Genomic DNA, 13,318 nt, shown 5'->3' with positions numbered 1-13,318 from the left:
TCAGTGTAAAGTCTCTATCTCAGTTCAAACAGCGAGAAAGATGGAAAATTTTCCTGTGACTGTTTTCTTGCCTTCATTCAGCTTCCAGTTCCATATGACAAGGTTCTTTTCATGCATTATTTCCCAGGTGTGATAGGGCCATTAACCATTGTATTGTAATATTCCTTAATCGTATCTGATTTTGGTGGTAGTCCTAGATGGATGAGAAGGATGAGGTATTCCCATGCCTCAGTTTACAATTCCCATGCCTCAGTTTACAATTTCACAGCAAGTATTTTCAAAATTACAAAGCAAAACTTACATATTTTCTTACAGCAGGGAAAACTGACATTACAAGTGAGAGTAATGTGTGACTCAATTTACAAGTATTTCATAGCCTAAACACTAAATACATTCTTATAACACTAATACCTGTTTTGAGAAAAAAACAAACATACAAATGAATTGATCTGTTCTCCAGTTATGAGTTTGTTCATTTTTAGCTTGTTCATTTTTAGCTTATGTCTGCAGTCTGGGCTCCAGCTGGTTTTTGTAAAAGGCGCTGAAAGGAAAGGGTGCGCCTGAAGTGGGGAGCAGGGAGTAGAACCCATGTATGCTTATACCCAGTGTCCCAGCCACTAACCCACACTTCCACCTCGTGCCGTGAAGTGGCCTAGTCAGTCAGCTTTTAATGTGAGAACAGCCTGATGGAGGAGTTATGGGAGTGTGAGGCATATTAAGCAAAGCAAGGATCAGAGGGCAGGAACCAACCATTATCTATTTTTGGCTTGTGTTAGAATCCAAAATTCCAGGTGGGGCCAGTCAATTCTGCCTCACTAAACCTACTCCCCACCAAATGAGTGTGGGATACTTTTGCTACTTGCATTAAATTGTGATGTGATATTTTTGTGCATGTCAACAGCTATTTTGCTCCACTCTAGAGGTAGCTACATTTTAGTAGGGAGGAGTTAGTTCAGTATACCAATGATGAAGCACTTCGCAATGAAAGCAGCTTGGAAGGTTTTTGCATAATACCTGCAGCTGAGGACATATATCCTTGGTCCAAAGAATGAAGATCAAAGCAGGGAGATTTCAATAAGACTTCCCCAATGCCTTCTGAACATACCTTGTTTCTCCTGGGCCAACCACCACGTGTCTGATTACTACTAGTCGTCCTCCCCCATGTCACACAGGAAAATGCAAAGCTCTACACCAACCTTCTGGAGATAGAGTTCAGTGCTGATGTCAGGCAGAATGAAGGCAACACCATGAACTGCTTTGAGAGAGCCTTGAGAAGTGGCCTCCCTGAGGAAACCAAGATTGTATTCTCACAACGGAGAGTGGAATTCCTTGAGGACTTTGGTTCCAGCATACACAGGTAAGGGAATACCCTCTCTCTGTGGGGCTGTTTCTAAGACCCACCCCCTCCCGAACCTCTTGGGTACAAAAAGTCAGACAGTGATATCTAACTCAGGGGTCTGCAGCCGAAATAGTAAGAAGAGCCATTTTTTTTTTTTTTCAAATTCAGATCCCAAATCAATATTTCAAGAGCCACAATTCATGCAAATATGAGACAGTCCTTAATATATAAAATTTTAAGAGCAGCAGCGCACACAATGATTTGTACCAGTTAGAAAGTTGTTACCTCCATCACAGCTCCCTTATGGCAGTAAGGTAGGTAATTGGCCCCAGGGCCCCTCCATGTTCTCTCCCCGCCACCCTTAAGCCCTGCCACACACCCTCAGCCTCCAGCCCTGATTCCTGCCCTCCCTTATACTACCCCAGCCCTGACTCCTGCAGTTTGCCCACACACCCTCAGCCCCTTGCCCTGGCTCCTGAAGCTCTCCCTCATGCTTACAAGCGTGACATGACCAGCTCATACTGTGGAAGACTGCAAGATGAGGACAAGAAGAGCAGTAACCACTTAATTATAACCATATATTTTAATTTGTACCTATTTTCATTATAAGAATACAGTATGACTTTTTTAATGGGTCCTCTGTCAACTGAATATTATTATGGACATTTGTATTTATAGTTCTGACTGACTGCCATTGACCTTGCTTAAATCTGAGCAGTTTTACCAGGTATCCTGTATTTGGTGTAGGGAAATATAGACAGGAAACCAAACAATAGGGGTGGGTGCCAGATACCAGAATATTCCCTGCTTATCACCCAGTTGACTACTGGAAACGTCTAGGAATGAACAGGAGAAGGTGTCAGGCCCAGCTAAGAAGCTGCCTGACGTGTGAAAAAAGATGATCAGAACTACAGAACTGCATATAACAAGTTTCTGAAAGTAGTATGCTTAGCTGACATGTTTCGTTTCATTTTGCTTAGTAACTTTGATCTGTCTGCTGTAATTTGCAACTGCTTAAATCCTAATTTTTGTATTTAATGAAATTTGTTGGTTTTTTTTCTTCTTTTCAAAACAAGCGTAAGTAATTGTTACCTGGTGGGATAACAGCTGTGCATCTGTCATTGATAAAGGGAGTGAACAAGTTGTGAGCATATTCTCTCTAAAACTTTTATGCAGAATAAGATGGATTTATTTGGGGTTCTGGTCCCATTGGTGCAGTCCACCTGAGTACTATGTCAGGTCCCTTTGACTAAGCCTTTCCAGATGTGGCTGGAACTTGGTGTCTGTGTCGCTCTACTGTGGGCCATCACTATGGGAAACAAATGATTCTGGGTCAGCAGGATGTGGTGTGGTGGTACGTAGGCAGATGGGCAGGCACAGTGGTACAATCAGCCCATAAGGTGACAGTCTCAAGGATATCTCTGTGACCCAACTGTTCAGAAGTACCCCCGGCGTTATAACCTATGAATGTTGTTATGGCCTTCTTTACTGGCAGACTTGAAAGATGGAAGATTAGGCCCTCAAATCTCAGTTACTGTCCTAGTATTAAATCAAGGCCTGGGGTGGGGCAGGGGTTGGCATAAGCCATACTGTGGCCAATCTAATGATTGTGGATCCAGTTAAACCCAAGTCAGTTCCAAGGGTAGAGGATTCTGTAAGAACAGACATCTTAATTCTCTCAACTCATCAGATACCTTTCAGAGTGAAGGAGAACTCCAAGAACACTCCCCTCTGTGGACACCGGGGTGGGGAGCAGTCTGGACTAGTGGACAGTACATTGGACTGGGTAGTGGGAGCGCTTTCTCTATTACCAGCTCTACCACTGTCTCCATAAGGACATTGCTGCTGCTGACCCCCCTGGCTATTTCCCAGGGGCTGCTGGAAACAGCTCATGCCAAGGACAACACGTTGGCTGTCCAGTGCATAGGCTCTTTGTAAGGAGCCTGTCCCAGCTGCTTCTTTATTGACCTGGTGATCCATACACATGTGTGCATGAAATGTTCATGACCTTTGCCTGTGGCAATGTTTCAGAAAGGTCAATATAATTACAACAGATTGTAATTTGTACTGTGGTTGTGCCAAGGGGCCTTAGTCATGCATTAAGTACCCTTATACTACATGCTGTCTCTTTTGCCATATTTTTTTGGTTTATTGATTAGAATTTCCAGCATATGAATTTAAATGAAAATACACACAATAGCACACTGCAGAACACCACAGAAAATAAGTAGAGGAAATGCAGGAAGACAATTTGCCATTTACAAAAGCAGAAAACAATCAAGAAACAGACCAACAAAAGAAACAAAACACGTAGGCAATGTGCTAAGGTTCAGAGGACAAGCCATGAAATAAGATGAGTCTAGTGTTTATAAAAGGAGAAGAATAGGTACAATAAAATGTCATAGAACATATCCTCTTTAGCACTTCAATGAATTGCAGAAGTCAAGGAAAACTGCTTGCCATATGCTAAAAATGTGACACACCATTCGTCTAAGAAGAATAGTGAATGTTACTAGAAACAACATAAGGTCTCAGGATCATATTATCCTTAAGATGTAGCCATGTAAATTCTATTACTGAATTAAAGCAGGGGAGGAAAACAGCACTACTCCACCCTCTTTCCTGTAGTATCTGCTTGAAAGAGGGTAACACATCAAACCCACTAAGGGAGGCAGGTTAGTACCACGGGTGTCCAGTAAAGCAGGGCAGTAAGCAGTTTGCAAACAAGATCAAAGAAATGACAACCTACACCTAAGACAAGAGACAACTGTTAGCATCCCTGACAGTGTAGGCAGGAGTTGATGTTGCTAAACAGTAGGTCCCTGTCGTTTTAAGAGCCTGCCTCAGCAGCTTCCCCAGCCCTCCCAGGCAGCTCTTTAAATATCATCTTCGTGCTGTGTAAAGAGGCCATCCTATCAGTTCTCCAACCCTCCCAGGTTGCCCTTTATACTGCAGATCAACATACGTGACAATTTGCCTGTTCCAAAACAAACAAGCAAAAAAACAAAAAAAAGGCTAGGACACTCTCCAGGAAGCTGAAATAAGGGACTGTCCCAGTAAAAATGGGACGAGTAGTCATCAGCGTCAACAACCACCATGAGTTCAGCACCCATTGGTGTCCAGATGCCTCCCTTGCTATTTCCTTCCATCTTTCCCTATCCAGTGTGAAGTGGCTTAGTTTCTGTAGACTAGCTCTGCACCAGTCTACTGTATCATCTACCCATTCTCTGTGGGGTCTACCTCTCCTGTTCGAACTGTCTATTAAGCTTAATACCAGAGTCTTGATTTTTCATTTGTCATTCATTCTGCAGATATGTGCAAATAGCTGTAACTTCCATTGTTTAACCTTCTGCAGTCAGTTGTCTTTCGGCAGGATCTTCCCATATAATTCCCCACTGGTGACCTTGTGCTGCCATCCTATTCTCAGGATCTTTCTATAATGACTCCTGTTGAATGCCAATATCCTTCTCTTAGAATCTTTATCACCCATGTCTCACATCCATACAATGGGCTGCTTAATACACACGTTTTCAAGACGCTCAGCTTCGTTCCTAAGCTAATTGCTTTGCTTTTCAGATCTGATCCATCACCTTCAAACTCGCAATTGCTTTCGCTATTCTATTCTATTTGCTGTATCCTTCTTACAGTCTAGATCATGTTATATTGCTCCCTAGGTATGTGAACTTCTCTACATTCTCTGGTTCAATCCTATCTACCCTGATCTTTCTTATTTCCAAATAGCATTGTTTTTGTTTTATCGATGTTCACAATCCGTCCGTACCGCTTCCCTTCCTTATTTAGCACCTGCACCATTCTTGCTAGCTTCTGTTCATCTTCTTTAATGATAACTGTATCCTCTGCAAACCTCAAGTTGTTGATTCTCATCCCATGCACAGATATCCCTTCTGCCTCTTCCTTGATCTTGTCTATTGCTTTCTCTAAGTGCATGATGAAGATACTCAGCGATATCGGATCTCCTTGTCTTGTACCCCTACTCATTCTAAGCCAACTTCTCGACTCTCTGCACATTCTCACTGGTGCCTCAACATTGTCGTTGATATCCTTCAAGAACCATATGTCTGTTATCCGCTCCATATGACTACAACACCGCCCACGCCACTTTCTGATCTATACTGTCAAATGCCTTCTGAAAAGCGACAAAGCAATTGCAGATGTTCTTGTTCTTTAGTCAAGCTTTCTCCACTATCAGTCTTAATACCATTATCTGCTGTATGGTACTTCTGTCTTTCCTGAATCCTGCTTGTTTGTACACTAGGTGTTCTTCTATGTGTGATCTCAGTCTCTCTGTCAGTATCATCATCATCACCTTGCCTAGCTGACTTGTTAGGGCAATTGTTTTGCAGTTCTTGCACTCCAGTGTACTTCCTTTCTTGTTTATTGTCACTAGCACAGATCTCGTCCATTCCTTAGGTGCCTTCCCTTCTTTCCATTCTAAATTACATAGTCGGTGTATTTCCTGAATCATACTTTCTCCACCATATTTAATCATCTCTCTCATGATTTTATCATTTCCAGGGCTCTTATTCTTTCGTCGCTTCACTGCTCTTTCTGCTTCCTCCTTTGAAATATCGGTCTTCCTCTTGATGCTTGGCAGAGGTACCTCTTTCAGTTCTTCGATCAGTCCCTCTGAGATGCTCGGGTTCAACAGTGCCTTGTACAGATTGGTGCAATATCTCATCACTGCACACCCTCCTCCTTGTTGATGAATACCTCCATCATTCCCGTCTTTGATCGCCATCTGTTTTGGGTGTCATTTCCTATTAATATTCCCAATCATCTTTTACACCCCCGGGTCTTACACTCACCACAGTACCTCTCTGTATTTTTCACACTGTTCCTCTAACCATTTCACCTTATCCTTTCTGGCCACTTACCTTACCTTGTTGCATCTCATTCTATATTGCTATTCCACCCTCTCAGACATACCTTCTGATCTTCAGTGCTCTCTTCTCTTGGACCAGCTTCAGTGTCTTCTGTGTAATCTGCTTCTTATTGATCTTCTCTTCTTCTGGAACAGTGTGCTCAATTGCCTCTTCTATCACCATAGCTATCCCTTCAACTCTCTTATCTAGGTCTTTCTGTGCCCGTATTCCTAATCTTCTCCAAGTGCTGCTCTGTATGCATTCCCTATTTCTTCCTTGCCTAGCCTTGCCACATGTCGTCTTTTCTTAAGCTGTGGCTTCTACTTTCTCTAGAGTTTCATTTTGGTGTTCACGATCACTAGACTGCGACCCGAGTCTGTATTCACTCCTTGGAAAGTTCAGCACTGCTGTACTGATGTTACCCACCTTCTTATCAAGATCATATCTATCATATTCTTGGACTTCCTGTCATTCGATCACCATGTCCAATTCCTACAGTCCTTTTGTTGGAATCTTGTGTTGCAGATCACTATTCTACTATGGCAGATTTACTGCCATTATGTCCTCATGGGTCTTTGTCTTCACTGATGATAACCAGAAGGCTGCTGCGTGTGTGTTCAATTATATGGGACCAATAATCTCAGCAGGTCCCACAAGGTTCCCCAAAGACCACAGACCAGATAAGAATCGAAGGCGTCCGGCCAGGGTTTATTGCCGAGCAAGCTACAAATAACAGTTGTCAAGTACAGTATCAGAGGGGTAGCCGTGTTAGTCTGGATCTGTAGAGCAACGAAGGGTCCTGTGGCACCTTATAGACTAACAGAAAAGTTTAGAGCATGAGCTTTCGTGAGTTAACTCACTTCTTCAGATGCACTGTACAGTGTACTGTACTGCTACACTTACAGATGTACCTGCAGCAATGGACTGACGCAGCCAGTGGGAATTCCGCTGTCCCCTTAGGTCAAACAAAGACTGTCCCCCACAAGACATGTTATATACAAGTACAATCAAAGCACACTTCACTGCTGATGTTTGTCAGGTTGTCACCCATCTCCCTGTACCTCGTGGTTTGGTTAGATCCTCTCTGTCCATTTGTGCTGTCATTTTAGACGCTTTCCTGAACCTGGGTCTGTATCTGTAAAGAGGTAGGTATCAAGGCCTTTTTTAATGTGCTGGTGAGACCTGGTGATTTCAACTTATACCAGTTATTGTTCTACACCTGGCCCGATTACCAGTGAGTTTTGTACTCTCAGCCCTGTCTGAGCCAAGTTCTGTTAGCAGTGGCCTGCCTCTTGTTCACAGCTTAGCTTCTTAGCTTTGCTTTGAGCCATGTTTTTTGTCAATTGTCGCTAGGCCTTAGGCCTTACACCAGGCTTTGGCCTTCCATCTTACTACAACTATCTCATGCCCCATAGCAAACTCTAGTAGTTTCTCACCTAGTTCATTGCTTTCTTCATACCTAACCTTCCCATGACTCTCGCCCAACCTGCGTTATCCGTTCCGAGCTTCCCATTCCAGTCTCCTGTGATGATCAACATATCTCTCTTCGGTATCTCCTCCAGTGTCTTTGTAGAATAGCTCAATCTCTTCCTCTGTGCTATCTGATGCAGGTGCACACACCTGAACAACCAAGATGTTGAATGGTTTTGCTTTGTATCTCGCTACCATCATTCTTGTACTCACCGGTTTGTATTCTAACAATGCTCCTCTAGGTCTTTTGCTAAGAAGGAGTCTGACTCCTGCCTCATGCTTTGTTTCATTCCCTGACCAAATGACTTCACAACTGCACATATCTCTCGATGCTGTCCAATGCATGCCTTAACGCAATGTAAGCATTTGGTTGTGCCAGGAAAATGGGATGTGCCTGGGATGGGACTGCTTCTCATAAAACCATACAGAAGAGAGACAATTTCCAGTGAGGTAAAAAGGACTGGCTGGGGACATGCCCACCCCTCCCCATCTAGGACTGCCCCTCAGTGTCCCACACCCCAAAGTGCTCTTTAGGGAAGGTGCGGTGGCCTGAAGCATCCCTCTCTCCATCCCCGGTCAGGGACATGGCTGGCTGTTCCCCTTCATTAGGAAGCAAGGGGAAAGTGCATGGTTTTGCTGCTGTCTGGCTGGGAAGCACAGGGGCCCATGAGCTGTGCACTTTGCTCTCTCACCCTGACAGGGCCAGAAAGGAGAAGAGCAAGCTCCCTGGGTACAGATTTTGGGAGGAGGGGACATTGAGTTAAGGGCTGGCCAAATGCCAAGTAAACAAGCTAGTACTTCATATTTCTAATTAGGAATGATACATGCACACAAACAGGATATACACTTTCAGCAGATCGCAAGCTTTTCAATGACACGTTACGTACCACATTTTGCATAAAGCGCATTCAAGTTAGGCATATTCAAAAATGTATTTCCATTAAGAATGTGGGGTCGCAACATCACAGGACCACTAGTCCGACCAACTGCTCAATAGGCCAGTGGTGGGAACGAGGTCTGCAGGAGTAAAAAAGACCCATCTTGTTGCAGGGTAAAGACTTGGCTCAACTGGTGGGAGTTTAGCATGCCAATTCCAGTCCCACCTCTGCTAGGGTCAAAGGAAGCAGGGGGCAAACCAAAGCACTTTCAGAGTTTGGAGCACACAGCTTTCTCTTCTCACCCGTGCAAACATTGATAAAGTGACTGAAACGCACATAGCAGGGTCTCCTGTTCTTGACAATCTGTCCTCCTCTGTCTTCCCAGCTTGCTGACAGCATATGATGAACACCAGAAGTTCCTCAAGCGCCAGATGGCTAGGAAAAGAGCCCCTGAGAATGGGTAAGAGACAGATGTTACCAATTTTAAAGAGCCTCATACAGATGAATAGAGAGGAAGGTCAGAATGTAGAACAGGGTGGACAAATGTACTGACCATCCAAGCTGCAGGACAGTCTTCAGAAGTTCAGGAACGAAGGCATGCCTGTCAGGGCTTCAGCTGCATGGGAGATGTCTGCCAGGGCTCCAACCCCACTCTTGTTGAAGCACCAAGGCCTGGCAAGTTCACGCCATGGGGATGAACTCCACATCCTGGGCAGAAATGGGAGGTGATGTGTGGGATCATGTGCCTCCTTCACAGATTTTGGCCAGGGTTTGCTGATCCCCGCTTGGTTACATGGTGCCATCAGCCCCACTCCTTGCATGATGCTGCTGGAGCTCACAAGCTGGGAGCTGCGGCCCAAGAGGAGAGGCAGTGGCAAACAGCTGGGAGCTGTGGGGAGTGCTGCTGTTTTGGCTGTTTCCTCTCTTCATGGAGCTACAGCAGGTCGTCTGATGGGTCTTTGCCCACGAAAGCTTATGCTCCAAAATATCTGTTAGTCTGCAAGGTGCCACAGGACTTCCTGTTGGTTTTGAAGATACAGACTAACTCAGCTACTCCTCTGATACTTGAGTTGTTAATTGCAGTTTAACCTTTTTCCCAGCTGCACTGATGAGCCAGAAGACAAAAGGTTGAGAGCTGAGGACTGTCATGGTATGATCCACCCTGGGCTCGCTAATGCAGGCATCACATCAGCGATGGGTGGAGACATGAGCAGCAATCCAGCAGCTGCTTATAACTACAACACCTGGTATCAGGTCAGCAGTGTGGCACTAAAGCAGTTTTCTGAGCCCTCTATACTAATGCATCTGGCAGGATTGAAATAAATGTGACAAATTCCCTAGTCATTTCACTGTTATAGCAGAACAGCAGCTCTATTATAGTTTAGGCTATAAGTTGCTTAAAGGTTAAGAGGAGTGCTCTAAATCTATATAGTGACTTATGCTGTCTTGAAATTTGCTCTGTCTCACAGGAGTCTAGTGATAGGGTTAGAGGGTCAAATTTGGATCATGAGCATTGCAAAGGGGGATGTCTTACACGGGTGCTGAGTGATTATTTAAAAACAAAAACAAACCAGGAGATTAAATGCATAAAAACGTCAAGATTGTGTTAGTGGAGTCTTGTGCCCTTCCAGACTTTAGAAAATAGCTAAGAAGAGTTCAGAGACCTCCTTCGTCCTTCCCCACAAAGCAACCTTAATTCTTCCCTCTTTGAGCAGCGCCCTGCTACGCTGATAGCACTCACCTCACAGATACTGAAGAGCACATGAGCACGGTAGGACGTAGTCTAACACCTTTCTGCTAAGGCAATCCTTGCACCTACGTCAGGTGTGGTGAATAAGAGCTATTTCACACTCAAACACAGTGTACTCCACACAGGCTACCCCAAACGTGCTAAATGTTATGTCCCCTTCGCCCTTGCCCTTAGGACTCCTTTACTTTCCCCTCTTGAAGCTTTAGAGACCACAGACTACCAACAAAATCCCTTTGGCAAGATGACACCTGTGTTGACAAAACCTGCTGTAAAGCTTAGCATTGAAAAGAGGCATACTTAATCCCTTAAGGCAGGAGGGAGCAAACTTTTTATAAGGGGCCCCACTTTTTGTCCCTGCAGTTAGCAGTTCCCCTCACTCTCCCCTCCAACCCCCCACTGGTCTAATGTAATCTAGACTGATCGAAATTTTGGTTATGTTCCTATGGAAAATTCCCCTTTTGGCATGTGTAAGAAAATAAGAATATAAAAACTTTTGTAATTAGTATATAAATGTGAATACACCTTCTGTCCCTCTGCTCTCTGGTTTGCTCATCTTGATAATATTTTTCTGATTTGTCAACCTTGATTACTATTTTTGGTTCTCTGTGCCTTAAATATTGAGTCTGTTCTGGTCTGGCTATGGTCTGAAGAAGTGGGTCTGTCCCACGAAAGCTCATCACCTAATAAATTATTTTGCTAGTCTTTAAAGTGCTACTGGACTGCTTTTTTGTTTTCAAAAAATAGAGCTATTTCTCTGTTACTATATTTTAATAAGATGGATGAGCCTGAGACCCAGCAGCTGATTGTGCTGTGCCCCCTCCATTTATTAAACTTCATGCCTCCCCAAGGGGGCTCAGTCCCCACTTTGTTCCCCCCGCCTCAAGGTGCACGTGCACCTCTCTTCATATTACAGTAACACATCTTCCCACCAATCGCCTCCACCTTTCATTCAGCTGCGTCTGATACTGTACATAGATGTCCATGCAGATCTATGCTGGAATTTGGATCTCTGGAAAACAATGATACTTTCTCTTTGAATTTGCTGGTGTCAACTTATTATAGATTCAGAGCTTTCAAGACAAGCAATGAAAATTGAATCTTCTAGTTTGACCATTTGTATAGCACAAGCCAGAGAATTTAATCCAGTTACCTCTGTATTGAGCCCAGTAATCTGTGACTGAGTAAGGCATCCAAGCTGGAGCTGAAGTCCTCAAGAGATGGAATATCCACCATTTCTGTTTGTAATTTTATTCTTGCCACTCTTCCTTATCCATTTCCAGTAGTGACAGCCAACTTAAGGATAGCTTAAATTTTTGTTGAAGCTATAGTAGTATGTGCCTTAGTTCCAAAGTTTTAAAAGGTTTTTGGTTAGTCTCTTTATATTCTGGGAAGAGCATGATGATGTAGTGCTTGGCAACCTTAACTGTGTGTTAAAGTTCCAGGGTCTTCGATCCAATAACCAGATCACTTTATCTTCTTTATAAAAGGCCAGGCTTCATGATTCTTGGGTTCTGTTCCCAACTTGGAGATTTTTTTTCTGTTTGTTAGCAGAGAACTTGAGAGTTAGCCTCCTGCATTCTATTCCTAGTTCTAGAAGGGGAATGATCTCTTGTGGTAGAGTAGGGAGTTGGGACTCTCGGGTTTTATTCCCATCTCCTGTCATGGACCTCGGGCAAGTTACTGGCCCTCTGATCTCCATCCAGTTTTATTTGCCTAGAGGATTTGCTCCACAGCTACAAATTCTTAGCCTTCATAAGATGTAAACCTGCCTACTCCAGACCAATAACTGACTGATTTTAGGAAGAAAGTTCCCCTAAAAGCAGGTTATACATAGTTCATGCTGTCTGTAAAAATGGCCATTTGGCAATCCATAGCTTCTGTGTTAGGAGGAGGAGTAAATAACACTTTCTTATTTACTTTCTTCATACCTGTTAACGATTTTATAGACCACTTTAAACTTAGTAACCCTTTAGTCATCTCTTTTCCAAGTTGAAAAGTCCAAGTCTTAATCTCTCCTCATATGGCAGCCATTCCAAAACCCATTTTGTTGCCCTTTTATGAACCTTTTTCAATTCACATGCGATTTTTTTTTGAGCTGAGGCGACATCATCTGCACACACTATATGGAGGCAGAAAGATATTTTCCATCTTATTATGTATCTGTTTCTTAACGATTCCCAACATTCTCTTTGCCTCTTTCACTGCTGCTGCACATTGAGTGGGTGTTTTCAGAGACCTTTCCACAATAACTTCCAATATCTCTCTTGAGTGGTAACATTAACTTATATTTTATATGGATAGTTGGGTTTACATTTTTCAATGTGCATTGCTCTGCATTTAGCAACATTGAATTTCATCTGCCATTTTGTTGCCCAGTCATCCAGTTTTGAAAGAGCCTTTTGAAGCTCTTCACAGTCTTCTGTGGACTTATCTATGTTGAGCAGTTTTGTGTTGTTTGAAAATTCTGCTACCTCACTGATTACCCCTTTCTCCAGTTCATTTAAGAATGTGTTGAATAGGCTTGGTCTCAGTACAGACTCTTGGGGGACACCACTATTTACCTCTCTCTGTTCTGAAAACAGACCTTTTGTTCTGATCCCTTTTTCCCCTATCCTGTAATGAGTTACCAGTCAATGAGAGGACCTTCCCTCTTATCCATGACAGGTCACTTTACTTACAAGAGGCTTTCTGGAAATCTAATATTTTATTGACACGCTTAAAACAATTCTAGATGATTAGTGAGATATGATTTTTAAAATTTGACTTAACTGGGCTCTGATTTCCAGGATCACCTCTGGAGCCACTTTTAAAAAATGGCATCACATTAGCTCTCTTCCAGTCATTTGGTACAGAAGTTTAAAGGCTAGGTTAAATGGTTAATAAATCTGCAATTTCACATTTTATTTCCTTCAGAACTCTTGAGTGAACGCCAGCTGATCCTGGTGACTTATTACTGTTTATCATTTTGTTCTCAGACCTCTTCTAATGTCACCTTAAA

General features: G+C 43.3%; 1 protein-coding gene across 1 annotated transcript in view; it reads left to right on the top strand.

Moving 5' to 3' along the window:
- Positions 1-13,318, top strand: part of LOC142018836 (pre-mRNA-processing factor 39-like) — a 31,148-nt gene that overhangs the window by 16,434 nt on the left and 1,396 nt on the right. Inside the window, exons 11-13 of the mRNA XM_075004977.1 lie at positions 1,173-1,357; positions 8,956-9,030; positions 9,671-9,824. Coding sequence (XP_074861078.1) covers positions 1,173-1,357; positions 8,956-9,030; positions 9,671-9,824 — 414 coding nt within the window. The remainder of the gene's footprint in view (positions 1-1,172; positions 1,358-8,955; positions 9,031-9,670; positions 9,825-13,318) is intronic.

Source organism: Carettochelys insculpta, chromosome 11 (genome assembly GCF_033958435.1).
Source record: "Carettochelys insculpta isolate YL-2023 chromosome 11, ASM3395843v1, whole genome shotgun sequence".
Lineage (NCBI taxonomy): Eukaryota > Metazoa > Chordata > Testudines > Carettochelyidae > Carettochelys > Carettochelys insculpta.
Note: the sequence above shows the minus strand (reverse complement) of the source record. Positions and strands in the feature narration are given on the sequence as shown.